Raw genomic sequence first — 20008 nt, forward strand, 5'->3', positions numbered from 1 at the left:
CTATCCTTGTTTTGAATTGTTGAGAATGGCTTTGAAGAAATAATATTAGTCCAGTCATTTCTGATTTACAAAGCCTGTTCAAAACGAAGCTACTTTAGAACTGTCAGTGAAGCTGGACACAAGTGGCTCATATGTCTATAACTGTAGCTACTTGAAAGGTTGCAAAATGGAGAGACTACATTTCCAGGTCACCCCAGGCAGAAAAATGTCCACGTTCATCTCAAAGGAATGAAGCTAGACAGTGTGGTGTATGCCTGCAAGCCAAGCTATAAGTGGAAAACTGAAAGAGGCAGATCATGGTCCACATATGCACCACCACAGGAAGCAAGACCTTCTTTCAAAAACAAACATCACAAAAAAAGGACTGGAGTCATAACTCAATAACTCAGAGCTGAAGCCACCTGCCTAGCAAGAAAGACACCTGAGTTGAATCCCAGTACAACACACACACACACACACACACACACACGCACACACACTCATGTAGACACACAAAGAAATATTAGTATAAAGGGAGTGATATTCACAATAATTGAATTAGGACTTAGTTTTCCCCTAGAAAAACAAAAAAGTAGCACAAAAAGTTTTTTTTTTCCTTTCCTGCACATATATGTTGCATATAATGTGTGTAGTTGTGTGTGTGGTTGTGTGTGTGTGTGTGTTTATTCAAGCCCAAGTCTCTAGTCCTGGAGCTTGAACATGGAGGCTGAGCACTTGTTCCTGAGCTCTTTTACTCAAAGTTAACTGTCAGATGAACTACAACTCCACTTGCAGCTTTTTGGTTTTTCATTTGACATTAGGGTCTCAAAAGACTTTCCTGCCTAGGCTGGCTTTGAACCACGATTCTGAGATCTTAGTCTTTTGTGTAGCTTGGATTACATGCATGAGCTAACATTGTCTGAGGCACACACACACACATTTTAAAGCAGAGAAAACAAAGCAGTTTAGTGGAAAAGCTCTAGCAAAATTACTAGTGATAGTTGTTACATGTTGATCTTTTGACAATGCTGAAGATCAAACCCAGTATCTCATAAATGGTAGGCAAGTAGTCTACCACTGATTCACATTCTACATCCAAGACCAAATATTCACTTTTTATCTAAGCTTTACCTAGAACCCCCTACTTCCATACTGGCAATCAGCATTATTAAATTAAACATCTATGGTGAGTATACAATCTGTGTGTAATTGGTCTCAAGTTAAGTTTGCACAGAGTTCAAAAATCTAGAGAATGAAATAGAATTGATCTAATACACATTAACTGTTTCTAACACAATTTGATAATTACTTATGGGAGACAGATATTTTTACTTCCTCTGATCTTAGATATATGCTTACAATTTAACAATATGACAACTCAACACAAATATGATCTTAAATATTGTCTTGTAAATAACTTCATTAGCCATAATTATTTCTAAGATTTTTAAGCTATAAAAGGCAAGAATAAGGCAACAGAATGAACAAGATTTACCAATTGTGGCTCTTAGAAAAGAAGGAAAAATAGTTTAGAGATATTCATTCCTTTCCATATGCAATAAAGTATGGCAGTGATTTTATTTCATACAACATCATGCTTGGAAAGGCCATTCTGCCTCAGTTAATGACCACAAAAATAAAATTATAGTTTGCAAAATATTTGAACTTCACAAGCACTTAACATGATAGTAAGGTTCAACATAAAGTTTTATGTGCCAATTTGAAATGATAGTGAATCTTAAGAGAATTAATTAGTTTGGGGAAAAGAAGACATACAATAACATATAAAATGCTGTGTTTGGTATTGTTTTGAAAATGGATCAGACAGAATAAACTCGTCTTCCAAATTTAATTTATGATAGTTGAAATTAAAATTACATCTAAAATATTTTCAAAATTTTTGAATATAAGTATCATGGTTGTTGGCATTAGAAATAAAATCCATTAATGGAATAAAGAGTGATAAAATAAATGCATGTTCTTTTAGTTATTACATCATTTAGGAGCAATAGCTGGATATAAATAGTATTCTCCTTATCTTTTCCATATTACTCATTACTGTTTTCCTTACTCTTGATTAGTGACACATTCCAAAATCAATGCATATTAAAATGCCATATAGTTCTATAATTCTATTGCTATCACTGCTATCATGGCTATCACTGTATCATTGTTATCACAGTATGGGTTCAAAGGAGAGGGGATTCTATATCATAAAGATGTTTTACTTTTCATGCTGGTTCTGGGGCTTGAAATATGGGCCTGGATGCTGTCCCTGAACTGTTTCACTTAAGACTAGTGCTCTACCGCTCAAGTCACAGCCATGGGTTTTTGATATTTTTAATTGGAGATAAGAGTATCAAGGATTTTTCTACCTCGACTGGATTGGAATTCTGATCCTCAGATATCAGTCTTCTGAGTATCTAATTACAAGTAAGCCAACAGTGTTCATCTATTTTATACTCTACAAAGTGAGATTTGAATGTATAATTACAGAATTATGTTGTGTATACAAACAATGTAAAGAGAAGAACATTTTTTAGGCTAAGACTTTTTTTTTCTTTCTGGAGGTCTATTCTACATGTTATTTAGCATTTGAATATGCGGTGAGTTCTACATTGCCAGTTTTACTAAACAGCCATAAAGACAGAAAAATTTAAGTACACATGATGATTTTTTATATGTTCCTCTACATGAAAGAACTATATAAATCACATAACAGCTTTGGTGCTAGACCAACTATGTTTCTAGATTAATTGGTCATCTGGATGCAGATGGAGTTTTTTAGGTACATGTTGAAACTTCACTTTCCTAAGCTTTATTTTGGTTAAAAAAACACCTATTTTCCAAGTACAGCAATAAACTAGACTGGCATTTAGCGTGCTTACTTCTTAAAACAGCTATCTAACTGCATTGTGAGCAATGTGGTGTTGGAAATGAGCTGTTGCCCAAAATATTCCAATGCTATCAGGTCTTGGAAGGGATTACACCAGTGGTCTCCACCAAGGCTTGCTTACATGTCACCTGATCTATGACTTGCCTGCTTTATCTTCAGAATAATATTTCATTTTACAAATATACAATAAGAGAGAAGTGTTAATTTTAACTGTTTCTAAAAGCTATACTTATAGTCAAACAAATACTGTGTTGTTAATGAAACTTTTGGGGGGGGGCAGTCCTAGGGCTTAGAATCAGAGCTTGAGCACTGTCTCTGGCTTGATCCTCATACCCCCCTCCCCCCTCCCCCTTTCCCCCCCTGAGGTGTTCAGTTCACTTACACCAAACAGTTTTGGAAGTATTGCTTTTGTTGTTGTTTCTCTTATTTTACCCTTTGTGTCTCAATTTTGGTATTCCCTTTCAATTTCCTAATTCTAATACCAGTATACACGGTTTCCAATATACTCAGATAAGATTACAGAGATAGTGTAGTTACAATCACAAGAAGGTGATACAAGAACATCATCAATAGTAGAAGCTACAAATACACATGGGATGTTGAAAGTAGTTACAACTGTGATATAACAATCATTTCCATAAAATGGAGTTCATTTCACTTAGCATCATCTTATGTATCATAAGGGTATAGCTAATGGGCTCTTGTGATCCTCTGCTGTGACTTGCCTAAACCTGTGCTAATTATTCCCAATAAGGGAGACCATAGAGTCCATGTTTCTTTGGGTCTGGCTCACTTCACTTAGTATAATTTTTTCCAAGTCCTTCCATTTCCTTACAAATGGGGCTATGTCATTCTTTCTGGTAGAGACATAAAATTCCATTGTGTATATGTACCACATTTTCCTGATCCATTCGTCTACTGAGGGGCATCTGGGTTGGTTCCAGATTCTCGCTATGACAAATTGTGCTGCAATGAACATTGTTGTGCTGGTGGCTTTACTGTGATTTTGTTTGTGGTTTTTTGGATAAATACCCAAAAAAAGTGGGGTTGCTGGCTCATAGGGGAGTTCTATATTTAGCCTTCTGAGGAATCTCCATACTGCTTGCCAGAGTGGCTGAACCAGTTTACATTCCCACCAACAATGAAGTAGGGTTCCCTTTTGGCCACATCCCCTCCAACAATTGTTATTGTTAGTTTTCTTGATATATGACATTCTTACTGGGGTGAGATAGAATCTCAATGTTGTTTTGATTTGCATTTCTTTTATGGCCAGTGATGTAGAGCACTTTTTCATATGTCTCTTGGCCATTCTCATTTCCTCATCAGAGAAATCTCTTTGTAGGTCTTTAACCCACTTGATGAGCGGGCTCTTAGTTCTTTGCGGTTTTGTTTTGGAGGAAGGTAATTTTTTTAGTTCTGTATATATTTTAGATATGAGGCCTTTGTCCATTGAATGGCCAGTAAAGATCTTCTCCCAGTCTGTGGGCTTTCGGTTTATCTTGCAAGCTATGTCCTTTGCCGTGCAGAAACTCTGCAGTTTGATGCAGTCCCATTTTTCCAACCTTTCTTTGATTTGTAGCCTTAAAAAGCATTTTTTAATTTAATTGTTAAGGTGATGTACAGAGGGGTTACAGTTACATAGGTAAGGTAAAGAATATATTTCTTGTCAGTGTTACCCCTTCCCTGATTTTTCTCACAGTGTCCCTCCCTGCCCCAAGTTGTAAAGTTCATTTCCAATATAGTGCCTTGTTAGTTATCACTATTGCACTGGTTCACCATTTGTCCTTTGCATTACCATTTTGTTATTCTCCTTCCCCTCTCCAAATCAGATAAATGTATATTTTTGTAGGAAAACAAATGGAAGGAAAAAAGAAATAACTTCACAAAGTACATAACACACGCATACTCTCTCTCTCTCTCTCTCTCTCTCTCTCTCTCTCTCTCTCTCTCTCGTTTCCATATCTTGGCGTTCACTTCAATTAGCATCATTTTATATGGTTATATGTAGGTACCTATTGAGATATCATTCTCCTCTGCAAGGACTATTTAGACACATACTAACTGTTACAAATGAGGGAAGCCATAGATACTATTTCTTTGGGTCTGGCTTACATTACTTAATACGATTTTTTCCAATTCTTTCCATTTCCTTACAAATGAGGAGACATCATTCTTTCTGTTTGGAAGCATAGAATTCCATTGCTTATATATACCACATTTTCTTTATCTAATCATCTACTGAGGGGCATCTGGGTTGGTAAATAATGCTGCAATGAACACTATGCTGGTAGCTATACTGTGGCACTGTTTGTGATCATTTAGGTAAATTCCCAGGTATGGGATTACTGGATTACTATGATAGGTTGTGCCAGCACTGAAATTGTGTGGGGAAATTGGGCATAGAGTTTTATACTAAAAACTGAATCAACAAAGTGTAATTAGAAACAATTATTAAATAATACCAATGTGGCTCACACCTGTATTACTGGGTACTTAGGAGGTGGAGATCTTAGGTTCAAAGCTCAAAGTCAGCCACGTACTGTAGTCCACAAGACTCATACATCCAATTTACCACAAAAAGCTGGAATTGAAGCTGTGCCTCAATGGTAGAATGCGACATTTGAGCAAAAGTGCTGATGGAAAGCATCCCAAGCCCTGCAGTCAATCTCCAGGACCAGCACATAAAAGGAAGCAATAAAAGCCAAGTTGGTATGTACTGTATTACCATTGATGCTAAATTGTAGCTGTTGACATAGAGTAAGGGGATATTAGTTCTGTCAAAATGGGGCTGAGAGATTTTGGAAAACTCCATAGAGGAATTTCCATTTACAATACAAGGAGGATTTTCTGTTTGGTCAACATTTACTTCCTATGTACATGCCACTAAGTGAATCTCTATGGTACATTTTAGGCCACAAAGGGCAGTGAACATTCAGCTGAAATATACATACTAAAATATCTTTAGACAAAGCCTACAAATGTATATTGACATTACCATTGGTATGTGATCCCAGGGAATTTCTTCAGTATTTTGGGTCTCTTTTATTCATGGTAAATGATGAAGCTGAACTAAATACCACTTTAGTACCTTTTTGCAGGGATTAGATAATTTCTAAAGTCTCTCCCTCTCCCTCTCCCCCTCTCCCTCTGCCCCCCTCTCCCTCTCCTTCTCTCTCTCCCTTTCCCTCTCCCTCTCTCCCTTTCCCTCTCCCTCTCCCCCTCCTTCTCCCTCTCCTCCTCCTTCTCCCTCTCCCCCTCTCCCTCCCTCTCCCCCTCCCTCTCCTTCTTCCCCCTTCTCTCTCTAATTTTTGCTTTTCTTCTGTATTTCCTTGACATTTGCCTACATTTCCTCCAATTTGAATTTTCATCATTATTAATCCTGTGAAGCATTCAGACTGGATAAACAACTAATCAGGAAATATGCTGACATGAAAACTCAGAAAATACCAAATGGTATAGTTGACTATTAACATTTACAGTTACTTAAGTCATAGGAAATGTACACTGCTCATTAGAAACTCAACTAGATTTTCACTTGTAGGATGGTACAGACACCACTTTAATGAAACCCCTTTTGTATTTATGTAAAACCTTAGGATTAATAGTGCCTTCAAATACATCAATATAATGTTTCCCCTATTGAATGGGATCGTTTTAATTAAACTTCACTAACTCCTTTGGTTTAATACCTGGAGCTAGGCTATAAAACAGTAGAGGGTTTAAATCAAACTATAAAAATCTTCAAAGCTGAAAGTTAAAGTGATAGCAATGGGAGGAGAGGGGAGAAATTATCAAAATTTTAGGACACAGGCAATACTTTATATTATATATGTATATGTGGATGTGAGTATGTGAGTCTATGTCTACGCCTGTATATATTTATAACACATAACATTATTTGTATTTACATACATATGTAGTGATTAAAATCAATCATTCAGAAGAACTGAATTCTGAGTTTATCAAAAGTATTTCCAGTGGTGTACGGGTGGCTTGAGCTTATAATTCAACCTACTCAGGAAGCAGAAATGAGAACCCGCCAAGGGAGGAACATTCAATTATCCCTCAAAAACTCTGGAAGTAGACACATGGTTCAAGGGGTAGAGTACCAGCTTTAAGTGAAAAAAAACTAAGGTACAGTACCCATTTCCTCTGGTCAAGATCTAGTACTGGCTTTCAATATTTTAAAAGTATCAGTATCTATAGTATAACCATTTGCCTCTCTTAGAGACAAATTGGTAAATCAACTATGAATGCAAGGATCTCCAGATTTATAATATAAACTAGAATAAAATGGACAGAGAAAATACTCTTTTATCACTTTCACTAGTATTAAAGTTCCATTATATAATTTTCTTCTCAATTTCAAAAAGGCTATGAGATTATCTGTATAAAACAATGAGCTATATTCCCCTCCCTCATTTGGCTTGCTCACATTCCCTGTCCTTAAAGGATACCTAATTAAATAACCAAACAAATGTAAATCAAAACAAAACTACTCTTCAATTCTCCAGGCAATGCTTCTTAAACTTAGTCCACTAAGATATCCCTAATGGAAGAGAAGATTGAACATATACACCAAGGGATATGTTGAAAGTATAAAATTTCTTTGAAGTCATGTGTTTTACTTTGAAAATTCCTAGGGTGTTTGCATTTTACCTCAGTAATATATATCACTTTTAGTGCAAAAATTATGTTTCCCCAATAATTTGGAATTATAGAGCTCTAAGAAAATGTTAACTTGATCCAATATTTTTCAATCACCAAGAAGAAAACATTTTTAAAAGACTACCTTTATGAAGAATAAGAACAAGTATAAAATCTAATTTTCCATGAATACCACATACTTTTTTTACCATTCAATTTCAGATGATTTTTTTCCCTTTTCATCCTTCTAACATATAACTTTAGTGTTCAAAATACAGTAGTAATTTTTTACACTGGCAAGATAAATCTTCAATTTATGAAATATACTACCTAGCTTCCAGTAATCCAAAAACTTACAAAAGGATGTTAAGGTAGTTAAGGTAGTTCTTTTGTTAAGTGTAAGTTATATAATATAATAATAAATTTCTCCATCATCCTTCCAGATTTTGTTCACATTAACTTTTTTCTTTGAGGAAGGGCATCATTACATAAGGAGCTACTTGATTATTAAAAATTAATAATACAGTCATCTGTTTTTGTTTTCACTGTAAGAGAATGAGTAATATACACAGAGTATATTAAACATGGTACAGTAGGTGATAGAACAAGATTCAAAGTGCTAAAATATATATTAGAAAACTTAAATGGAAATATTAAGGAAAGACATTTAACTAAATATAATATATAAATAAATGGCTTAACCTTTAATTAGTTTGTTTCTTCCTGAAGCCTAAATTGAAAAGTATTTTCTCACAAAGATTTGGTAAAAAGACATCTTTTAAAAAAGGAAATGGAGGGGCTGGGGATATAGCCTAGTGGCAAGAGTGCCTGCCTCGGATACACGAGGCCCTAGGTTCGATTCCCCAGCACCACATATACAGAAAACGGCCAGAGGTGGCGCTGTGGCTCAAGTGGCAGAGTGCTAGCCTTGAGCGGGAAGAAGCCAGGGACAGTGCTCAGGCCCTGAGTCCAAGGCCCAGGACTGGCCAAAAAAAAAAAAAAAAAAAAAAAAGGAAATGGATTCGGATCTGTGATTTGACAAATGATGGCCAGTTGTCTTAGAGAACTGGGCAGGTGAGATTGCCAGGCAAGGGATACATCACAAAATCATACACAGACAGAAATATTAGAAAGGACTAAAAACAGCTCAAGAGAATATATGTCTGGGTACACTGAAGTGAGAACTAGGAGGAAATGAAAGAGGCAGAATGTGCTTAAGAACTCTTTGAGTTGAGAACTCAGAGACCGAATTTAATAGAGAAGGAAAAAGAACTAGTCAAAACAACTTATGAATGGGGATTGCTATAGCCCAAGCAGTGGGATGGGAAAAGGATTTTTGGTAACAGTCTTTTGAATACACTTGGAAAAAGAATACACAAAAGCAGAATAGAAAGACTTGGCACTTGAAATAGATTGGGAAAAAAAGAAGTTGGTGATTATCAAAAAAGGAAAATATGTAAGGAATATAAAACAAACAGATCTGACCCTGAGGGTATGCTTAAGATTAGTCCCTTCTCACAGGACAATACATACAATCATTGTATTCAATGTGCACTATGTAAAAAAAAGCTATATTTTGGTTTTAGTGTATCAACTGCTACTGCTATGACTACCAATGGGGAAAAAAATAGTGGGAAAACAACAGTTAAATTATTACCATATGTCAAACATTTTTTGGTGCATTTCATATGCTAAGTCATTGAATCTTTATTGTTACAGTCATTCCCATTTTAAAGATGAGAAAACAAAGAGTTAGATGGTTAAATTACAAGCTCACTTTTACAGAACTAATAAGTAGAAGAGTTAAGATTAGCAACTGGTAATTTAAAAACCCATGAGCTATAATCTACATTTAGCAGTAGCAGTAATGTTTAAATGTGATATTAAGGCCTTTAAAATTGTTCAATCATATGTATAAACATCAAAAATGCAAATACAATCACATATTATTTGCAGGAAACGATGAAAAATTAGTTATTAGGAGTCTCCGTTGCTGTATGAACATCACTGAGTATTATTTGTACTTTAAGATGGCTATGACACCAACAGATATAATGGGAGTTTAAGTTAAGAGGGCTCTAACCACCTCATGAATGTATTGAAGTTGATTTTAAATGGGAATGCAGTTTCATGCCTTGTTTTCTCTTACATAATAATATCTTACAACATATTTTCATTGTTTTGTTTCTGTTATTTACAGGGAAATGGTATTTTATTATCATGGTCTCAATTGATTGCTAAACACTATGTACATGAAGATTATGAGGACAGTACAGAATTTTTCAGATATTTGTGATATCCTAATGACAAAATTTCAGTGAAAATAGGTTACATTTCCACCATGTTTTGAGATAGCTAAAAGCTTCTCATGAGGTCTTAGACTTTCTAGCCTACAGAAACATTTGAAATAAATCTAGGTGCATTATAAATTACAAGGTGCACGGGATTCTATGATAGTAGTATATAGATGTAAATATGTTAATCAACAAGTAGACTGTAAAAACCAAAGATCTTTCATTACAGATCTTTTATTAAAGTTATTCCATAGTATTGCAACTAAAATATCTGTCAATTATGTTCATGTAAAGTAATCAATATAAGACTAAAAACTCATCTTCTGGTGGACAGCACATTTATTTGAATATTCCCTTAATATTATTTCTTCCTGTAGTATTTTAAAATTGATTTTATATATTAAAAAAAACTTTTGATAAAGAACAATCAAAAGGCAATATAAATGGGCACTGGTGGCTCACACATGTAACACTAACTACTCAGGACTCTGAGCTAAAGATCAAGGTTCCCGGTTAGCCGGGGCAGGTCCACGAGACTCTCCAAAAAGCCAGAAGTGGAGTTGTGGCTTAAGTACTAGAGCATTAGTCGTAAACAAAAGTAAACTCTCGGGGACAACACATAAACCCTGAATTCATCTCCTGAGATCACCAAAAAAAAGCAATAATGTAATTTCATAACTATTCTAACTGCTGGATTTTACATGTCAAATTATAATAGACTGTTCTACATTTTATTATTTAAAAGTATTTACCTGTCAGTAAATGTGCCTCTAAAAATAAAGGCTTGAATTTTTTTTAAGTTTTTATTATCAAACTGATGTACAGAGAGGTTACAGTTTCATACGTTAGGCATTGGATACATTTCTTGTGCTGTTTGTTACATCGTCCCTCATTCCCCCCTCCCTCCTCCCCCTTTCCCTTTCCCCCCATGAGGTGTTCAGATCACTTACACCAAACAGTTTTGCAAGTATTGCTTTTGGAGTTGTTTGTCTTTTTTTACCGTGTCTCTCGATTTTGGTATTTCCTTTCAATTTCCTAGTTCTAATACCAGTATAGACGGTTTCCAATATACTCAGATAAGATTACAGAGATAGTGTAGATACAACCACAGGAAGGTGATACAAGAACATCATCAATAGTAGAAGCTACAGATACACATGGGACGTTGAAAGTAGTTACAACTGTGATATAACAATCGTTTCCATAACATGGAGTTCATAAAGGCTTGATTTTTAAATCCAAGAGATAAGGAACAGAAGTTCTTTAAAAGTGCTTGCCACCAAGTGTCATTAAAGATATAGTCAGCATCATTTCCTAGCACATTACAAAATTTTGTCATAAGAATATGCATATTACCATGGAGTCAAACTTTATCTTTTAGGTTACCCTGGCCCTTGGACCACAAAACAAGATACACTGAGTAAAACTGAAGAAAAACATTTCAGATATGATTGACAATACTCAACTAGCATAGATGACTGCACAATGTTCATGAATGATATTTTCAGTTTTACTGACTGACATTTTTGTCCTTCAAAGGACAAGTACAAGTCTATACAGTTTATATTTTACAGTCCTATTTGGAAAACAAATATGCTTTTCAGTTCTTGCTGAAAGTCTTCAAAGTAGTAAAAGAGATTACCACATTGTAATTTCAAATTAAACATACATATATATGTAAACATACATTATATATATATATATATATAAAATCTGCCCAGCCCAATATTTCTTTTATCCATTCTCATGCTATTTTTTAAACATCTACAAGAATAGACAATGGTAACTGGACAAAATAATTCTCTAACATTAAAATCATACAAGGATTATTGGTTCCTCTTTCTGGGTCATTCCTCAGTGATGCCAAGTAACATCCATTTTAGGCCCTCAAGGAGGCTTTCCTGCCCCCCATCAAAATGCCACACAATACCCTCCCACCTAAGTTCTAAAACATTTAGATACAGTGCTTGGTTCTCATGATATTCTGCTTGCAAAGCAAGACCCTCGCCATGTCTGCAAGTCTCTATCTTCACATTTTACCCTCTGGCCTTCTCTGTGAAACATTCTCTTATTGATCACTTCAAAAATATTTTTTTCTTCATGTAAAGTACAGGGTATTGCCTTTTGATACAAACTTTTCATATTAGTTCGTGTTAAATGGGTGTTTTCTGTACATGTCTATATATCTGCATGTCTTTTTTTACCTTTATGATTTAAATATGATGAAATTACTATCTTACAAACATTTTGCCAGCAATATACATTTAAATGATTACAAAATAAAAGAATAAACATACTATCTGGTCATAAGTATGAAGATTTCAATAACCAAACACTGATAAAAAAATAAATGTAAAGCCTTCTGAGGTAGCTAATATCTGTAATCATAGCTACTTAGAAGGCAGAAATGGGAAGGAACACAAGTTGAGGTTAGCACAAGTAAAAAAGTTCATGAGACTTCATTTTGGAGTAATGCAATGCTGAGCCATTTTAAAAGTAGAAACAGGAAGATCATAATCCAAGCTATCTTTGGCCAAGAGTGAGACTCTTTTTGAAAAATAAAAAAAGTAAAAAGAGCTGGAGTGTGGCACAAGTGAAAGTGCTTTTTGCTAACAATCAAAACCTACTGAATTTAAACCTATGAAGCAGAAAAACAAAATAGAATAAAGAAGACAGTCTTTATTTGTATTTCCTGCATACAAACAAAACTCCCGCTGATTTCATTCCTCCTTACTTTAGCTTGATAAAAATTTAGCTTCATAAACTTTAAAAAAAAAAGAAGAAAAGGACAGGATATTTAATATAAGGTAATGGAAAAGTTTCCTGCCTTTTGTAGCAGTAAACAAATAAAAATGTTTTTATGAATAACGATATGATACATTTCTTTTTTTTAACTATATCATTAAAAAAATACTCCTTAGGCCAGAAAGCCTTAAAACCGTAAAAATCAATTACCTTTGCTTGCACTCTCTACATGTTCCAGTTCATCAGGAAATTTCAGGATATCTCTGTATTTCTCCTCACAAAGTTCAGCAAGGAAATGCAAAAGTGTTGTTTTTTGATCTGATGATTTTGTATCTCTGATCTGGAAAGAAACAAGATAATTTTTAGGCATCTTTGTAGTCATTTAAATTACAAGTATTAAAAAACTTGTATAAAGAATAAATAGTGGATTCAATTCACTGTAACTTGTAAAAGATTGGGTTTTTGTTTTCTTTTGTTTTGTTTTGGTTGGAGGTAAGTTTTTAATGGGGACTAGGGATGATACTGTGGATTTTTAAAATAACTTCTATATAACCAATAGAAGTCCCCAAACAAGCCTTATTCTATATTTTCAAAGATCTTTGAATTGTTGTAGCAAACTATTCCAATCATGAAAGAACATCTATTTAAAGATTTGTAGTAATAGTCCCAGTATTTTTTAGGTACATAGTTACCACTTCATTATAAAAATATATTCTTGAAAGCAGGATTCCTTTATGAGTTCTTTGTGTTCAACTATCACGGATATAAATTAACATAATAGATTAAGCACTCTTTACCCTCCTTTACCTGCAGGATTGATCAAAAAATGATTTGAGGCTCTTCTTTCCAGAAGTACAAAAAGGACTCTGAACACATAGTAGTGATAAAAAATCATCAGTTTACATATTATATTTCTTTTTCAGAGACATTTAAGCCAAATGCCATAGTCAGTATGATAAAATCTTCTAAAGTACAGACAAAAAGTATGTATATATAATGAGAATTTAATGTTGCCTTTAGTCTAACTGTTTTATCACTAGACTAAGCTGGCAATGAAATTACGGATTTACTTAGAAACAGAATAAATACAGCACAAAGTATCAAGTTTTCTCATTCTTTTGGCTGTTTTAATTCTATAATCCTTAGATGATTGGTTTGTTCACTGATGTTCATACTGATTCAGGGGTTTTAGCTTTAAGGATTACTCTGTTTAGAATAAATCAGTATTCTTCACAAACAGGTTTATAAAAAGATGCAGAGGACATTTAGGTAATTACAAAGCAAATTAATCCTTATGGTTTTAGTGACTAAGAAAAAAAGCAGCATTTAATAAAATCAGGCCATATTGTCTCTGCTTTGAGTCACAGCTATCAACAACCATTTCTACCATGCTGATGTAAACAACTGCAAGGAAATATTAGTGTCATGGCTCCATCCACATAAAGAGGCATAATGTTGACAGTTCAAGTGGTTGTAATTATTTCTTTTACAATTTCTGTGATAATCTTATCCAGTATACGTAAAATATTGAAACTTTTGCATTCTCATATGCATCCACTAAGCACACTGAAGTGCTACAAGGTGGAGCAACACAATCCAAGGACAAGCTTTAAGAACAAATAGCGGCATAAGCCTCTGGGGCAATTTGTCTTCAGTAAAGCTAACAGCCAGAGAGCAGGGAGGCTCTCATTCCTAAAGAGCGATCTCTAGCTGGTGAACACTGTGATTTTTTAGTGTATGGTAGATATTTCCAATAATAAGAAAATTAACATTTTTTTCCCTTTACAAAAATGTTTTTCCTCACAATCCTAAAAACACCAGATGCTTAGGGAAATTTCAGGGAGTACTTCCTAAAGTAAACTGATTTATATTTTATGAAGTCTTTGGAGGCACAAACAAAAATGAAAACAAAAAATACAAAGGACCAACAAAATCCATCTCATTTCTTATGGAAACCAAATTATACAAGTATATTTTGGCTTTAAAAAATATGCATGGCTAACATCAAAATGAAAACAGAAATAGAACATTTGCATTGCATTCGTATATCAATTTTATATGTGATTTTTTTTCTTTTTCTCACATATTATTTTGCATTACAAAATATAGGTGCTCCACATGTATTCATAGTGTTTAATTTTCAGAAGAAATTTTATTAGTATTTATTCAGCAGCAATGCTACAAATATTTTAATATCTGTTATGAAATTTACCAGTATCATTGCTCACATTTTGAAAGGAAAAGCATAACATTTCAGTTAAATACATATCTTAGTTTCCCTGATGAAATCAGAAAGTCTTGTTATAGGCCAAGTAGCATATGCTTTTTTCAAATCATAATCCCTTCAAAACCAAGGCAAACATGGTCAAAATGAGAAACAGTTGGGCTGGAAGACAAACTGCTTAATATACATTGCAATATTCATTTAAATAAAACCCTCACACAGTCACTTTTCATGTGTCAAACTGGCACCAAATCATGACAAATAGGTAGTCTTTATATTTTCTGTAGGTGTATGACTTGTAGGCCAATTATTTTTCAGCATATAAATAATAGTTAGAAATGTGACCCAAGTGGTATAGCACTTGCCTAGCAAGCATAAAGCCCTGTGCTCAAAAGGTCCAGGACCAAATACACACACACACACACACACACACACACACACACACACACTATACATGAAAGAATCTTTTTCCTAAGCATATTATATTTACTTTCTATTTTAAATAGTATTTTCACTATTATTATTAAAGTGTTGTACAGAGAGGTTACCATATTGTAAGTCAGATAATGGGTACATTTCTTTTTTTTTTTTTTTTTTTGAGCATTTCACCTCTTCTTTATTTCCCCCAGTTTCCCTTGCCCATTCCTCCCCAATTTAGTTTGCATTTTGATAAGCATCTCTTACCTCATCCATATTATCCACACTTTTCTTTTTGGCTATGTATGGTTCATTGTTAGAACAAAGCAACTACAAACATTCCCTTTCATCAATTTTAAAATTAATGGCATTTACCCAATAACTGACTTGTATAAGTATACTAGCTGGATAGTTACATCTCTTGGAATAAAACAAGAATAATCCTATCTGAGAGTATACAAAATAACATATAAAGTGTCTAGGTCAGATTGTTAAGAAATAAAATTGATTTGCATTTGATACCTGGTTAACCTAAAATCTTGTTAAAAATTTACATTAACATCACATAGGCAAACAATATTTTCCCAGCTTCTGAGTCCCAATGGTGGCGGTCTAGCCTGTGTTTCAAGGCTTTCTAGCCAGAAGCAAAATGCCTTTTGTCATCCCTGTCTGTACTGCCTCTGCTTTCCTCTCCCCAGGTAAGTTAAGCAGGGCAGGAGAGATACAACACTTCGTTTTATAAAACACAGAAGGAAGAACAAAATGGCCACTCTAAAATCATCCTGCTTGAATATATTTTTCAAACGATAAAAGAAACACAAAAAGCAGCTTCAGAAATTAGAAATATTTCCGAAGGCCAAAAATGTATTTTAACAGACAACAATGAGTGATAACAATGATGGAACTGCATTATCTTGCTGTCATTAGTTAACAAACATATAGCAGTTTTAATTGTATTTACCTGACCAATAAATGTTACACATAAAGATTAATAGCTGAATTTAAATTATTGAATTAATTCTCCTTCCCTAATCTTTCATAATTTTGGAAATGGTACATTACTAGAAAATACCTTGACTAAACAAAACCTATTTCTACAGTTAAATTGGATCATTTCCATTTCAAATAAATATGAATGTTACATGAAAAACATATTTATTTTTTGAATTTTTAAATATGTGACTAAGGATTTCAAAATAACTGAATTAGCAATTGATGCTTAAGAAACCTTTTTTTTTTTTTAATTTCAACAAGCCGGAAAATTGTCAATCTTGTCATCACACTGAAACCTGGCTGTTTGAGTCCACAGCAAGCTGCACACAGCCAGAGAGCTGGAGACATTTTAATGATCTACTTCAGTCACACTCATTCATTCTGTGAAGGACCCCTTCTGTAGGTAATTTTCCCTTCTACTGAGATTTAAACCTATTTCTTCTTGCTTTGTCCCCAGTGTGAACCTAAAATAACTGGTCACTATCTTCTGAGTAACAACTTCTTCATAGAGGGAAAGTTCCTTGTCTTCTGCTTCTGAAGCTAAACAAGTGCAGCTCACTTACCCCTTCATACAGATGCTATTCTGCAAATAGTTGGGTTTCTGTGTTTTTTTTTTTTTGTAATTAGGCTTCATTCAAACTTTCCTTTAATCTGCATCGTCATGTGGAAAATCATACAAACATCTAGGTTTTGCAAACATAAGTGGGCCCTGGCCTGTCTTCCTAAACTCTCTCCTACTGCTTCAACATAAACTATGTAGTCTCATACCACTGTTCTTTCACACAATTGTCCTAGCTTTCCAGATACTTTCTCGTCTCTCCTGTTTATCTGTGAGGTAGGTTCCTACACATTGTTAAAGACTATTTCAGTACTGCTTCATTTCAATAGAATTCTTTTTCATAGGAGTAATTTTAAGAACTCTGGGGTGACTGATGTTTTATATTGTATACATTTCTAAATGTACACATCTGGCAATGAATACATTACCTTCTTCAGGGGCACAGAATTCCAATTCAGGAATACCATTTATCAAAAGTGAAAAGGACAAGGATGGAACATACTAGGTGGTTAATCTACGCTTTTAAAAGAAAAATTTCTTACCTTTTAACTACCACTTGAGTAGGCTATAGAATAGAACATGAAATTTTCACTTTACTCATTTTTACACATGAGCACACACAAACACACAAATACACAAACATGAGAACAAACTGTTCCAGAACACCACACGTGCTGAGGTAAGAGGGAGTGAATGCCAGAATAAAGTTGTAATTGTGTCACTGCAAGCAGGACATGTCATGAAATTTGAGATATTTAAGGATGTATGGAAGCTTCAAATCCTCTGGTTCTGATTTTAGTAGAAAATGCAAAGTTCTACAGAAAAGGTGTGATGTACAGAATAAATGAGTGGCATACTATGGACTTGGGTAATTAAAATGACAGAGTAGGTATAGAAGTCAAAGAAAGGACAAATTTGAGACCCTGCACAGAAACAATAAGATTTAGTCAGTGGAAACATGAAGAACTGAAAAACAATAGAAACATTTCAAAAAGATTAGGTTATAATAGAAGAATGACACATTATGTCCAGAACATAGAAAACTACAATGCTACATAAAATTGGATTTAGGAAGAAGGTTGCCACTAATGTTTTAGAGTTATTTCCTATTTGCACATACTCTCTGCATCATTTTATCCTATACACACCTATATTACTTGCCTTATAGTCCAAGAATTTTTACTTTACACAACATGTATAATAGTTTATATTCTTTAACTTCTTATTCGTAATAATAATTTCATACATATTTTGGATTCAGATATAATCATATTTGAACCTGGACTCCAACACTTCTTACTTGAAAAAAGAGCTCAAACATTTCTTACTCTAATATATTCAGTTACAATACAGGCAAGTATTAAGGTATGTTTGCGTAATTGGACAAAATATCATATGACCATGACCATTATCATGTCCATCTGTATTGGAGTGATGAAAGCTATCTTAGCTTCCCCCCCCCACACACAAAGTAAGACATCATCACTACTCCCCCAAGTACTTCTTGACCTGACCTCCTAGGTGAACATTGTCATTCCAGGTCTAGTTACTATTCTCTCCCACCTCCTCAGCTCTCCCTCCAGCTGGGCTACACATATGTACAAGGTGTTTCCTCTGCTTTGTTCTCTCAGTACATCAAAATATGACACTCAATATGTATTTATTATCCTCCTATAACGACCCTATGCCCCAGGCAAATTCATCAGTACCACCACTTTTTTTTAATTCACAAAATAATCCTCAGTGAATTAGTTACTAATATGTGTAAGACCGAAGAAAAAATAGTTTGAGCTAATTCACATAAATAGGGGTTGGTGGTTGGTTTCAAAACAAAGCCTGACATTTATACACACAAAGTAGACTAAATCAAGATTCCTGTGTTAGAAAGATGTGTGTGTAAGCCAGATGCTGCTCCCTCATGCCTATAATCCTGGCTACTGATGAGGCCGAGATCACAAGATCACAGTTCAAAGCTAGTCCTAGCAGCAAAGTCTGTGACACTCATATCTTCAAGAATCTACACTGAAATACAATAAGTGGTGTAGTCCTTCATGTGATAGAGTGCTACCCTTGAGAAAAAAAATCTTAGGGACAGCACCCAAGCCCAAAGTTCAAGTCCCAGGAACAATGGAAGAGGAGGAAGAGGAGGTGGGGGGGGGGGAGGAGGAGGAGAAGGAGGAGGAGGTGGGGAGGGGGAGGGGAAGGGGGAGGAAGAATGAAGAAAAGTATCATTAAGGTTCATAAGAAAAGTACTGGTTGATAATAATGAGCCTTTCCCAATTTCTTTGAATACAAATGGTAAATTCTGCTTCTGTTTTCCCATGATTTACCCATACTTTATATATACACTCATCAGAATATCTTTATTATCATATCAGTGTTGTAATTACTTTCAACATGCCATGTGAAACCATAGCTTCTATTGTTGATGATCCTCTTGTATCCCCTTCCTGTGGTTGTACCCGCACTATCACTGTATCTTATCTGAGTACATTGGAAACTGTATATACTGGTACTACAACTAGGAAAGTGAAAGGGAATACCAAAATCGAGAGACAAAGGATAAAAAGACAAACGACTACAAAAGCAATACTTACAAAACTGTTTGGTGTAAACCAACTGAACAACTCATGGGGGGAGAGGGAAAGGGGGAGGCGGGAGGGGGGAATGAGGGAGGAGGTAACAAACAGTACAAGAAATGTACCCAAGGCCTAACATATGAACCTGTAAGCTCTCTGTCCATGATTTTGACAATAAATAAGAGAAAAAAATAAAAATAAATAAAATATTTTATAAAAGAAATGGAATATGAAACAATAGCATTTGAATCTTACTTTATGACAATTTTAAGTTTAATTCAATAAAACTACAATAAAAGAAGTGGTGCTGTGGCTCAAAGTGGTAAAGCATTATCTTTGAGAAAAAGGCTCAGGGACAGCACCCAAGACAGGTCCCATGACTAACAACAACAAATATATATATATATATATATATATATATATATGTGTGTGTATGTATGTATGTATTTATATATACTGCAGTATATATGTATATATATATATATATATACTGCAATAAAGATTGCTACTAAATATTAACCTGAAAAAAATAATTTTGAAGGACTAAATGTTCCAAACAAGCCAAAGATAATTAGAGCTAATTCAAGCATTACAGAAATTGTTAGCATTTCTTCAAGGCACATGATAGATGGATAATAAGTGTTCATTCCCCATTCAGTGAATGAGGGGACTACT

General features: G+C 34.5%; 1 protein-coding gene across 1 annotated transcript in view; it reads right to left on the minus strand.

Moving 5' to 3' along the window:
* Nucleotides 1-20008, minus strand: part of Diaph2 (diaphanous related formin 2) — an 826225-nt gene that overhangs the window by 405333 nt on the left and 400884 nt on the right. The window contains exon 24 of the mRNA XM_048336944.1: nt 12772-12901. Within this exon, the coding sequence (XP_048192901.1) occupies nt 12772-12901 (130 nt within the window). The remainder of the gene's footprint in view (nt 1-12771; nt 12902-20008) is intronic.

Source organism: Perognathus longimembris, chromosome 28, assembly GCF_023159225.1.
Source record: "Perognathus longimembris pacificus isolate PPM17 chromosome 28, ASM2315922v1, whole genome shotgun sequence".
In the NCBI taxonomy this organism is placed as follows: domain Eukaryota; kingdom Metazoa; phylum Chordata; class Mammalia; order Rodentia; family Heteromyidae; genus Perognathus; species Perognathus longimembris.